Below are 13,433 nucleotides of genomic sequence, written 5' to 3'. Positions count from 1 at the left end.
GCAGACGTCAGCATCCCACGAATGGGAGATAAACCAGCAGGAAATAGAAAAAATATTTCAAAGGTGGGGAACACCGCAAATAGACTAATTTGCAACACACCAGAATGCAAAATGCCAACACTTCGCATCCAGACAACCAGACCATCTGTCACCAGGGAATGTGCTATGGATAAGTTGGTCAAAGACATTTGCATACTCTTTTCCCCCCCGATACCACTGATACACAGGGCACTCAACAAATGCAGGATCAGCAACATGACGCTAATACTGATAACACCCCAGTGGGCCAGACAGTCCTGGTTCTCACAGATAGTAGAAATGGCACAAGAACCAGCAAACCCGTTCCCAAAAAGAAAGGACCTGTTAACTATGCAGAACGGAAAGGTTCTGCACCCAGAGCCAGAGAGCCTCAGCCTAGCAGCATGGCTCCCGAAGAAATAGAATTTGCACACCTCAAACTATCGGCAAGTACTATGGCAGTACTCTGAGAGGCAAGGAGATCAACAACAAGGAAGAGCTACATAGCAAAATGGAAAAAGTCCGCCCAGTGGTGCATCAAGGAGAAACTACAACAGAAGATCACAAGGGAATCCACAGTACTAAAATACTTAACACACCTGCAACAAAGCAAACTAAGCTACACATCCCTAAGGGTGCACTTAGCGGCGATAGTAGCTTACACGAGGGGAGAAACAGGGAAGAGTTGTGAAAAGATTTCTGGAAGTAGCTAAAAGGATCGCACCCCCAAAAAGGATGCCAGCACCGACATGGAACCTCAATGTGGTGCTAACCTATTCATAAGGCAGCACTGCACATTCTCACACTAAAGACAGCCTTCTTAGTGGCTATCATGTTGCTATGAAGAGTAAGTGAATTGCAAGCGCTAACACTCCAAGAGCCCTACCTACAAATACACAGCGACTGGATTGTAATGAAAACGGACCCACACTTCATGCCAAAGTTGGTGTCTCGATTCCACATTAACCAAACAATCCAAATACCGAGTTTTTTCCAAGAACCTACTGCAAGCACAGAAAGGGCGCTACACACACTGGACTCCAGAAGGGCTGTCATGCACTATATAGAAAGGACCAAGGAGTGCAGGAAGATGAAACACCTCATTGTATCCTTTGCCATCAGTTTTTTGGGACGGCCAGTCACCAAAACACCATTGCACGGTCGATTGCACAAGCAGTTCAACTCTGCCACAAGCGGGGAGGGCAACAGTTACAAGGAGCAGGTCAAGCTCACTCTACTAGGAAGAAAGGAGAAACAATTGTGTTTCTAGCAAACACACCTATTCAAGACATTTGCCAAGCTGCAACATGGTCTTCAGTGCAAACTTTCACTAAGCACTTCTGTGTGGATATTCAGATGAATAAGGAAGCACAACACATTTTCAGTAACCAGTGCTCGTCTTCCACCCACGATAAGGACAACCCGCTACTAAGTCTATGAATCCAGAAAGATTCATGCTGCAAAACGTATAGTTTACCTGTCGGTGTAGTTTTGCAGCTTGAAGACTTTCTGGATTCACTAGAAAGCCCACCCTCCTCTGCCAGAAAGATGGGACAGGAGGAAAGGAGGATTAACTTGCAATAATGACTAAATGGATCAACAAAGGAAGATAACACAAGACTAGAACAAAAGAATTCGAAGATGGCGACCAAAGGTGGGAGCTTCCGACGGAAGCGCGTCGACGTCACGAAGGACACAAAATGGTGGGATGTCGATGCCCACCTGGGCCATGGAGAAAAAAAAACAGAGGAAATACTACGATTCCGGACCCAATCACTAGATGGTGGGATAATGCACAGCATAGTGAACCCAGAAAGTCTTCAAGCTGCAAAACTACACCGACAGGTAGGAAACTATATGATCTGTCAATGCAACCAAGACCTGATTCTAAATGTTTCTGGGAGCCATTGTGGTTTCAGAATCCCCTACTCTTTCCATTTGGAAGCAATGAGATTCAAAGCCGTACAAGCACAAAATCAGTCATGTACTGCCGGGTCCCCTGGAGCTCCGTGCTTGACAAATTGGTGTGCGTGCGTGGTTGTCTGTCTTCACAGCGCGGGGACTCACTGTTCCAAGTGAAACCAGGCGCTTTATAAAATGTATTATTATTACTGGCACAGCAAAAAAATGGATGTACTCTTTTGTGGACAAATGCCATCATTTTCTAGTCTTCTTTCAGGAAGACCTTAAACTAGTATTTTCTGCCACCCTCTGAAATTTATTTTTTGGAATGTTTGTATGCGATTAAGCTGGTTTAATTTTTGATTGCAACTTGTTCATGTTCTATGTAAAGCACATTAATATGAATAATATTACTTTTTCAGTGGTTTCACCCTCTAGCTTCACCCTCTGGTTTCATGTCTGATTATAACATAATTTAAAAAAAAGTTACATTTAAAAGCATTGGTTGCGTCTGAGGAAAATAACTCATCACCTGTTTTACATTTTTTTCAAGGCTTTACCTAAGCCACAAGGTCCCGGTGCATATGTCCTTAATAAGGTATCCGCAAAACATAATCTTGGACAAGCAAGTGGGAACCAAAGTGAGACAAACCAATCAACCTCTACTGTAGATGACTGTCAAGTAAGTAACCATTGCAGTAGTTCAGCTCACAAAATTTGATTTCAGAGCAAACATTTTAATTCCACTCCCCATGTTAAGTCTGAATTAATGTTGCTTTAATGGGTTTCAGCCCTGAAAGTGACCCCTCCTCCTGTTTACGTTCTTTATTCTGTTAAAAGGTGCTGCATTCTATGTATTTTTTGTTGGAATAATAAGATTATAAAAACGTTGACTGTGTTGAGTTATTAGTTACTGGGCAGACATTGAATATAAACGTACTGATGACTGCAACCACCGTTACTATTAAGCAGCTGCATCCATTCTGAAAGTTGCTATCTGATGGAGACATCTAGCCTCAGATTCCTTACCTTTGAATTGTCCCCAGGCGCCAGACTGGGTCCCCTTGAATTGTTTTTCTGGGTGAGCTGTAATAGGGTGGTATCCGTTGGCTTCTTTTCACTTGTTACGTCAGAGTGGCATCGGTGTGGTGCTCCTGCCAGTCAGGTATATTGTTTTCTTGCATTCTTAGCCTTTCGATGACAAGTTGTGTTCCATGTTTTTTTTTTGGAGCACATCTTAGTTTTTGGCCTTGTTGGGTTTCTTCGTCAATGGCTGCACAGTATTCTTTTGCTTTCTTCCCAAGTTCTGATTGGGGTATTTTCATGGTATTATGCGGATGCACTGTTGGCCTTATTCCCTGTCCTACAGGGTACTTTGTTTGTATGTCTTGTAGGTATTCCTCCATATGTTTGACATAATAGCACCCCTTATAGCGGACTCCACATGCCATGCTTTGTTGCAAGTTGGAAGATTGTGCAAGGGGGTTCTTATTGCTCCTACCTCCTCCCCACTGTTGTTGAGTGTTTCTGCACACTAGCCAGGGGATTCTTTCCTTTCACTCTATCTGGTGTCCCTCTTTCCTAGCACAAGCAAGGGAAGGTGCATGGTTCTTTGCCTGATTGCCTGGTCCTGACCTAGGTGGTGTACTTTCTTTCTACCTTCAGGCGTTAGCACTTCTTGTGCTAATTCTCACTATACACTGACAAGACGGGCTCCTGCCCTTTCTCTTTTTCTCTTAGGTCCCTTGCAGATGTACCTTGTCCGTATCTTGGCATGGCTGGCCTACTCTACTGACACTGTCTCTTCTATGCCTCTGCATGTCCTGATTTAATCTGCTTCTGTCCTGAGCAAAGCTGCTGTTGCTTTTCTCTTTGGACAATGTTTGGTGCTTGTTGAAGTTTCCATGACACCTCCGTTACCAACCCCTTCAGTTAGTTACTGACCTGAATGTTCTTCAGATGTGTCTTCTACCTCTTTTGGGGGATTTATGGCTATTTTTCATCTTCCGTTTCTTCTCGAACACTGTTTGTTTCTTTGACCACACACTCTAGGTTGGTTTGCATGGACGTTGATTAACCTTTGGTATACTTTCCAGGAAGTTTCCTTGACTTCTCACGAGCACTGAAACAGTTCCATCCCCTTGGGAGAGTTTGTTCTCCCTTGAACTAATGAGCATACCCAATACGATCTTGGGTGATATTGGTCGGGAACCTCACTCATATTACATGGCTTGTTCTCCGGGCACAACTCATCCCGTTCATACGGGAATGTTCTTTTTACTTCTGGCCTCCACGCTTGTTTAGCTGTAGGCACTGCTTCTCCATCTGTTACTACAGTGCTTTACACTGGTTCCTTGGTTTGGACCTTAACCTGTGGTGTGATCTATTTGATAGAGACATCTAGCCGCAGATTCCATACCTGTGAACTTCCCAGGCGACAGACTGATTCCGGTGGATTTTTCCCAAGCAGTACCCCTGCGCGTCTATAGGTGGCATCGGTCGAATCCACGTCGCAGGCTGCGGCCAAGTCCCTGGGCCACTCTGTGTCATCCCAGCCTGAATCCACCTTTTACTCCTATCGTAGCTACGGAACAAGCTTTCAGCTGCGCCATCCCTATCCTAGCCAGTGGGCTGTGCAACTTTCGCTGCCTCTGCGAAGCTGTGGCCACGGCTTGCCCCTACCCCATAGGTCGGGCGGCCAGAGTCGGGTCAGGCAACAAACCCCCCTTCCTCCTCAACCTCCAAACCCTCCTATTCCGATCCTCCCAGATCAAGGGCACCTGGTTCGTGGCAGGATAGGCCTTGACCTCCACAACATTTGGGGGTCATCACCTTGGACATGTGGGTTCTACAGATAGTCCGAAGGGGCTACTCCTTCCCCTTCTAGCCTACCCCTCCCTCCCTGCCTCCTGCATACGATCAGCTGACAGAGAATCACCTATACTTCGAGTGGAAGTCATGACTCTCTTGGCTGGGGGAGCCCTAGAGAGGGTTCCGGTGCCAAAAGTGTAGGGAGAGGTGTGGCACATTGTCCTGAGTGACTGACTCCAGAGTGAGGGTCTCATGGTTCGATCCTTGGTGGCAGCTCAGCACTACGTGACTCTGGGCAATAGTTCACTCAATATCCCTGACGGCAACCACCGCCATGAAACCTTAAGAGGTGATATGTTTGCGTTTTATAAATATGGATTTATTATTTATTTATTTATTTAGAAATAGGCTGTAGTTACTATTCCTACACCTTTCTGATCCCCAAAAAAGACGGAGGATTTTGTCCTATTCTCAACCTCAGAGCCATCAGCTACTTCCTCAAAAAAGAGAAGTTGAAGATGCTCACACTTGCTCAGGTTCTGTCTGCCCTGAATCTGGGAGACTGGATGGTTGCTCTGGACTTGCAAGATGCTTACTTGCATGTTCCTGTCCTGCGAACCCATTGTTGCTACCTGCGGTTTACTGTGGGCTACGAGCACCATTAGTTTGCTGTGCTTTCTTCAGCCTCACAAGTGCCCCTTAGGTGTCACCAAGGTGATGGTCACAGCTCATCTGCGGAGATGAGGGATTACAGTCTTCCCCTATCTCGACGACTGGCTGTGAAAGGCGGGCTTGACCCAGGCGATCGTCTCCCACCTCCAGACAATGGCGAACTTCCTGCTTTTGCTGAGGTTCACTATCAACTTGGCGAAGTCACACCTGACTCCTTCCCAGACTCTACCTTTCATCATATCTGTTCTGGATATGGTGCAGTTTCAGGCCTATCCTCCAGAAGAGCGAGTCCATGATATTCAGGCTATGATACCGATGTTTCAGCCTCTGTCCTGTATTTCGGTGACAATGATTGCACATGCGTGCTCTGCAGTGGGACCTGAAGTTTCAATGGGTGCAGTACCGGGGAAAAATCACCGATCTGGTCCAGATCTGAGGGAACTGTGCAAGACCTGCAGTGGTGGCTAACAGTAGGAAGCTAGCTCTGTATATACTATACCAAATAAGGTGTAGTGTGCACAGAGTCCAGGGAGTTCCCAGAGGTATAGCAGAGGCTAAATTAGGTAAGTATTAACATCTCTCTTTGTGATTGTGTGAGCAAGCAGTTAGGCTTATCCAGAGGGTGTCATAAGCATTTATTGTATTCACTCAATCAAGACTAACTCAAAAAACTGAATCCAGACCAATTGGATAAGTATAAAAAAAGGTATACTTGGATTTTATATCTAGAACCAAGCAGGACGTGGTAGATGTAGATAATATATACTTTCACTTGTAAGTCTTGACACAGAAATGCAATTAAGGATATATTTGGTATTGTTACAGGTTTGTTTCACTTTAAAATGCAGTTTGAATCACACATTAATTACTTTCAGGTTACTTTTTAGTTACTCTTGGAATACCTAAAGTACTGGGGGTGGTATGCCTAGATGCCACACCTTAGGACCTCATCATACACTGTGAGTAAGACTTTTTGTACTTTTTACAGTTTTGTTCTCTTTTCTCCATAAAAACATCAGTTCAACACTAAAATTGTAGGCCCGAAAATCACTTAACATGGGAGAAAAAGTGTCAGCAGTTTCTCAGGTATGTACACGACTTACGAGTGGGAGTTTTAGGTGTTAGGACCAAGGTTCCCTAGCGTCTAGATGGGTTCTCGAGTTGGACGACCAGCAGCACTGGGGCGTCCGGGGGCCGATTGCAGGGGCCCTATGTTAGCCAATAGGGCCAGGGGGCCTTTGGACTGCTGACGAGCAGGCCACTCAGGTGTGGGAGCAAAGCTTCTAGGGTTAAGGTCAGCACTGCAGGGGCCAACAACCAGCACATTAGCTGCCCCACCAGTGGCACTGGGGCGGCCGGGTGCGGGGTGCACAAAGGACATAGAGGACTCTGTGCTTTTCTATGGAGACCTTCAGTTCGGCAAAGTTGCTGCAGGTTCAGGCAGAGAGAGTTCCTGAAGGCGACCACCGGCTGAAGAAATAAGTTGGGATCTTGGGGGATGCTTGGACACTGTCTGATGGGTCACCCAAGGCTGTGGTGCGTCAGGTGCAGTATTGTCTTCTGGCATCAGGGTTTTCTTACCAGCTCCGGTCGGGAGGGACTGTTTAGGTTGAGGCTGCAGGATTCGTCTTGAAGCTTGTGGGAGGTCAGGGATCACCAGATCCCGGCCAGGATTGCTGGGAAGACCTACTCATGGTGTTGGGCCGATCGGGCCATGGGCGTTTGGTGCAGAGTGGTGCAGAATTGCAGAGTCTCTGGAATCCGGGTTCGGTGGGTGAGTCTTTGCTTGAGCAAATCTAGTGCTCACGGTAGACAGTCTGTAAGATGGTTGCAGGGCAGGTCCTACAGGCTCTGGGGGTTGCTGGCTGCTAGACTCGCCGGGGTACTTGTTGTAGGCAGGTGTTAGATAGGGTAGGCTGGTAGGGCTGGGGCCAAAGCAGTTGCCTTCCTCTTCTTCTTCCTGAGTCAGCACGGCTCTTAAGTCATTCTTCTTTCTTCCATGAATCTGAGGAGGCAAGGTTCAGGGTTGCTCCTAAATACTAGATTTAGGGGCTTTAAAGGGGTTTGCAGGTCAGGACCAATGAGGTATTTGGACGTCCTATTATGCCACCCTCCAGCTTCAAGATTGAGGGGACTGAGATGTGTGCTTCACCTTGCATCCCCCACCTGAGGGGTGTGGTTAGCAAAGGTGGGCACACCTCTCTGCCTAGCATGGATTTCCCACTGATTCTTTTGCTCAAAGTGGGGGCAGGAACCTGTGGGAGCCAGTTGCTGGGGGCAGCAAAAGGCAGGGAACGCTTAAAAAGGAGGCAGGTATTTGAAGCTTCCCGTTTGGTGGACCCAGCCCATCCCTGGGGGAGGAGGCATGATACCTCTGCCCAGGATGGGCTTTGTTTCTAGACCCAGAGAGTGGAGGCTCTCTACCCAGCAGTCCAGAAACCTGTCTGGTGGTGGCAAATGGCGGGCTGGTTGTATTTCAGGGAGCATCTCCAAGATGCCCACTAAGTGCATTTTATATTAAACCTAACTATAAGATCAGTGTGGGTTTAATATGCTGAGTAGTTTGCTACAAAACTTCACAGTTTTTAGTAAAGCCACTATGGGGCAGTGGAGGTCGTAATGACCAGCTCCCAGACCATATACTCTTTTTTGGCTTTACTCCACTTACAATGTCTAAGAATGGGCTTAGGCACTGTAGGGGTACAGGCTGCATGCCACTATAACCTCACTTTTGGGCTAGTGCACCCTGCTAGAGGGGTGACTTACCTAGGCTTCAGGCAAATAAGGGATGTGTGCCATGTCGACTCTTCACTTTTCTCTGCACCAAAACATGCAGCCTGCAATGGCAGGGTCTGAGTGTTTAGGTGCAGGGCCTCTAAGGGTGGCACAACAGGTGCTACAGCACTTAGAGGCCTTCCCTGGGCACAGTGCCCTTCGTACCCATGGTACTTTTTGCAAGGGGCTTACCTGTGGCCATAGATATGCCAATTGTGGGTACAAAGGTACAGTCTTGGGAAACAACACAGGGAACCTGATTGGCAGGGACCCTGGGCACATCAAGTCAGGTTGCATCAGGGGTCAGGCAAAAAGTGGGGGGTAACGATGCAAAAATGGGCAATTTCCTACACTAACATACCGCAAATGAGTCAAAGGAAGACCCCTCTCCCACCCAGATGTCACAGTACTGATGGATGCGCCACTCTTGGCTTGGGGCGGCCTTTGAGAGAGGTGGAGATCAGGGTACTCTGGTCTCCAAAAGAAGCTGGGCGCCACATCAACCGGTTAGAGCTTCATGCGATTCGATTGGCATTAAAAGCCTTATTACTATCTTTCAAGGGAAGGCTGGTTTAGGTGTTCCCGGACAACACCACTGCCATGTGGTACCGCAACAAACAAGGCGGGGTGGGGTCGTGGACCCTCTGTCAGGAAGGCGTCTCCATCCAGAGGTGGTGCAAGGACTCTTGCAGCGGGAAGGAGAACCATGATTAGATCTTTTCGCCTCCGAAGAGAACGTGGAACGTCAGCAGTTTTGCATGTTGGAGTTTCCAAGGTAGCTCGCGCTCTGCAATGCTTTTCATCTTGAGTGGAGCTCAGGCCTTGCCCCACTCATACCACTCCTGTCCAGAGTGCTGAACATCAGGAGCGACCAGGCACAAGTCATTCTTGTGCCTCAGGACTGGGCATGGCGAGTCTGGTACCCAGAGGTTTCTGCAAATGAGCATCGATCCTCCGATCAGACTGCCCCGTCAGGAGGATCTTTCGTCGCAGCAGCAGGGAAGAGTCCCCCACATGAACCTGTTAACCTTCAAACTCCTTGCATGGATATTGAGCAACGACAGTTGATAGCTTTTGACATTCCTCCTGAAATATGCAAAGTTATTCTGGCGGCCCTCCACTAAATCGATATATGCCTGCAGATGGCAAAAAGTTTGTAAATATTGTACAGAGCGATCTATTGATCCTTTGTCTGCTCCCGAACTGACGTCCTCCTTTTCATTCTGACTCATGCCCAACAGGTCTCTGCTCTGGGCACTCTGAAGGGTTACCTTTCAGCCCCTTCTGCCTTTTTACAGTTGCCAAATCAACCGTCACATTCCAAGTCTCTTATTGTCCATAGATTTCTGAAGTAGCTTACGCATTTGTTTCCTCCTTCCCCTTTCAACATGCTCCAGTGAAACCTTAATTTGGTCCTCACCTTTCTAATGTCTGCACCTTTTGAGGCACTTCACATTTGCCCCCTCCGGCTACTCACTATTAAAAGAGCATTTATAGTGGCAATCACTTATGCCAGGAGGGTAAGCAAGTTGCAGGCATTATCTTAGCCTCCTTACCTGACCATCTTCCCAGACAAGGTAGTGCTCCGCACTAGGGCTTCTTTTTTGCCTAAGTTTGTGACAACTTTCCATCTAGGCCAGTCTGTCACCTTGCCAATCTTCTATGCTCTGCTGCATCCTTCTAAGGAAGAACATCTCCACCACCTAGATCAGTTATCGTTCGACCTTTACCCCACTATAGAGTTCCGGGTGAAAGACAAACTCTTTGTGGGATATGTTGGAGCAAAGAAGGGGCGGACTGTGCAGAAGAGGACCATATCCCGATGGGTTATCCTGTGCATTAAAATGTGTTAGTCTCTGGCAAAGAAACAGACTCATGAAGGCCTGAGCGCTCTTTCCACCAGAGCTAAGGCAGCCACCACGGCTGTCCAGCGTGGGGTCCCGGTTTCTGACATCTGTCAAGCGGCTACGGAGGCATATCTGTACATATTTGCTAAGCATTATTGCTCAAACAGTCAATCCATAGGGAGGGCCTCTTTGGCTGTTCGGTCCATCTGCAAGAAACACGTTAGTGTTCGATTCCTTACCTTAGAATTACCCCAGGTGTCAGACTGGATCCGGAAAGTTTTTGTCAGCAGTACCCCTGCACGTCGATAGGCGTCGTCTGCGGCTCCGCGTCCATAGTCAGCGTCGTGATCGCCGGGTTGATGTAATCAGAGTACTTAGACGCCACCCTCGCGCGCTGACGCCAGTTCTTCTTTTTTCCGCACCAGCAAGCGGAGATCCGGGAAGAGCAGTACTCTAGTCATTTTTTTGACTAACGTTTTTGATCTCTTTTGATCACTTTTTCGAGTCAACCTATGACTCGCGGTGCCAATAGGAATGCCTGGTTTTAAACCTTGCGAGGCCTGTCCCGCCTGATGTTGGTGACCGACCCCCACCGTCGGGGCTGACCATGATAAGTTGTACCTTGCCCGGCCTTGACCTTGAAGGCTAGACTGGAGCGGTCCCGTAATCTGTTCGTGCTCCGGCAGTCCGCTCCACGCCGCTTGAGTTCCCGGTCAAGGAGGAAGTCAAGGGACCGGTTGCGGAGCCGCAGTCATCGCCGCTCGTCGAGTCACCACCACTCGTCGGGCTCCATGTCCTCCGGTAAGTAGAGTCATTCGAAATAGAAGTCGAAGAGGCGTCATTGCTCTTCCGACTACCGCCCAACCCTAACGCACGCGTGGCGCGTTTGGGTGACACCGCCCGCGCGACTCCGCTGGAGCTGCAGGTGCCGCGTCCAGCTCCATAGCTGCCAGTCCCTGGGCTGCACGTAACGCCGGAGGAGATAAGTGCTTTCCTCATGGCCATGAGGTCGCACTTCCCTCCGTCGGCACCTGTTGAGGCGCCTTCGGGTCCCGCGGGTCCAGCTGGGAGCCCTAGCGGGCCGGCGGCTCCGGCCGTGGCGCCGTCGGGTGCTTCGGCTCCGTCGCCGACTCCGGTCCCGACGCTGCAGGATCCAGGCCTGGATCCGGGTCGTCGCCAGTCAACCTCACGACTCCTCCGCTAGTGCCGACCCCGAGGGTGTCGCTCCCGACGCCGTCCTCTGACGACGTTGACTCCAGTTTCAGCCCCGGTCCGGGTCCGGCGTCAGTACGGCGCCGCTCTGCGCCGTCTCCAGCGTGAGGCCTTCACCTACGACCCGGCTCCATAATTTTTGCCTGTTTATCAGGAGATGAATGACGAGGAGGACTGGGAGGGGTCTGAGGACCCTCTTGCACAGCAGGGCCAGTTGAGCCAGGACTGGGCATAAGAGCTGGGGAGGCCAGTGGTCTGGACACTTAGCCCAACACTGGATTCGTCTCTCCTCCTTCTGTGGCTTTGGAGGAGGGGGCTGCTTACGGCTTGGTGTTGAACAGGGCGGCCAAGGCCTTGGCTCTTGAGCTTCCTGTCGCAGCCACGAGGACTAACCTCCTCACTGAGGTGGTCAAACAGCAGGCAAGCTCCTCGGAGCCTCTACTGCCGTTAACTAAGCCCTCAACGACGTTCTCCACGGGCCTCCCTGTGGAACGGAACGTGGCCGACACCACTGCCCGCCTCCGGGCGACCCCTGCTTTCTGTCTGTTCACCCCACCCTGAGAGCCTGGTGATCCAGGCCTCTACGTCCCAGACCGCATTCCCGACCGCTCCTCCGGATCGAGAATCCAAAAGGTATGATCAGTTTGGGAATAAACTGTTCTCCTCCCTGAGTTTGAGGTTGCGGTCTGTCAACACCGCCTGCCTTTTGGTCCGTTACACCCACTCTCTGTGGGATACGGTTGCGGAGGTGCTGCCACAGTACCCAGAGGAGGCCCGGACACGACTCGCACAAGCCCTGGTGGAAGGGCGGGATGCAGCACGATACTCGATCCGGTGTGGACTTGACACCACAGACTCACTGGGTAGAGCGATTGCAAAGACTGTGGCGGTTCGCCGCCACGCCTGGCTGAGGTACGCCAACTTTTCGGGGGATGCCCAGGCCACGCTCATGGACATGCCCTTCGATGGCCGTCGCCTCTTTGGCGACAGAGCGGATAGTGCGCAGGGTAACACCCGTGTTAGCGTGTTACCCAGAAACCGGTCCCAGGATGCTTGTTTCCGGTCCAGGGAAGACCTGACTTGGCAGTTCGGGCTGGACTGTTCCCATGAGTCACAGGGTCAAGACTGATTTGCATATAGCTATGTCTGAACTGGTAAGTGAGCTAAAAAACGATGATGGATGCAACCCAGATCTGAGATGGGGATGAGTGTCTGAAAAGTTTCAGATCTCCGTCCATCATCTTTGTGTTTGCTATGCCTTATTGGTAGCCATGCGCTCTACAAAGAATAAAATACTTACTTTTTATTCAGTTGCTTATATTTGCACTTTTTGCTAACTTTCTTTGTTTTGGTTATAGTTCCTTATGAAATATCATACAGAAGATCTATTTTTCTTTAACTTACTCTGTTTTGAAAGCTTTGCTGTTTGTCATTTACAACTGTTGACTTTGAAAGAAGCAGTAGAGGTTAGGTATGTCTTGAACTGGGTGGCCTCTGTCGATCCCTCTTCTAAATCTTTCTGTCCCTCTGACTTTAAAAAAAACTTTTCAGACGTTTTCTGCCACAACTAACCACACCAAAACGGCCTACAACCCTGCAAACATGAAATCCTCTGCCAAGTCATTAACTGCGTCTAAGCCATTGGATGCGCAAGAGGCTCTGAAGAAGAAGCAGGTATGTATTGTTATATGTAACGGGCATCTATCTAAAGGGTTGCATTTAACTACATATTTGATACACCTGTTCACAGATTGGTGTCCACTTGCGCTTTGTTTAATCTTTTTGTGCTATATGAGATACCAAGTATAGTTCCTATCAATTGTATCGTGTATTTTTTGGATTACTATAGATGAAAGAAAAGCAAATATGAATTCAAATTTTGCAATGTATGGAAGAAAAAAATGGAAAGTTTCAATCGTATGTTTTATGAAGGGCACTAAATTAACAATGTGCTGGGTGAAAGCATAGGTTAAGCAAGGCCTCTGGTTGCCCCACCATGTGGCAAAATATGCAAATTAGATGGACTTGGTTGTTTTTTCCAGTTTTTTGTTATAAGACCGTGGCTCGTTCATGAAGGACAATATTTGATACTGCAGTTTTTGTTGTATTCACAGATTATATCATGTTGCGATAGACAGTGTTTTGTATGGTGTTACTTTGACAATATTCGAAACACTGAAAATAAATGCTTATAAT

At 48.6% G+C, this 13,433-nt stretch overlaps 1 protein-coding gene across 4 annotated transcripts in view; it reads left to right on the top strand.

Annotated features, from left to right (window-relative positions):
• Positions 1 to 13,433, top strand: part of RBM27 (RNA binding motif protein 27) — an 870,586-nt gene that overhangs the window by 653,785 nt on the left and 203,368 nt on the right. For all 4 annotated transcript variants that reach the window (XM_078653046.1, XM_078653045.1, XM_078653044.1 and 1 more), the window contains 2 exons: positions 2,474 to 2,602; positions 12,789 to 12,911. In XM_078653046.1, the coding sequence (XP_078509172.1) occupies positions 2,474 to 2,602; positions 12,789 to 12,911 (252 nt within the window). The remainder of the gene's footprint in view (positions 1 to 2,473; positions 2,603 to 12,788; positions 12,912 to 13,433) is intronic.

The sequence above is a fragment of the Lissotriton helveticus genome, chromosome 7, assembly GCF_964261635.1.
Source record: "Lissotriton helveticus chromosome 7, aLisHel1.1, whole genome shotgun sequence".
Classification (NCBI taxonomy): Eukaryota; Metazoa; Chordata; class Amphibia; order Caudata; family Salamandridae; genus Lissotriton; species Lissotriton helveticus.
This window is presented reverse-complemented; position numbering and strand designations above follow the sequence as displayed.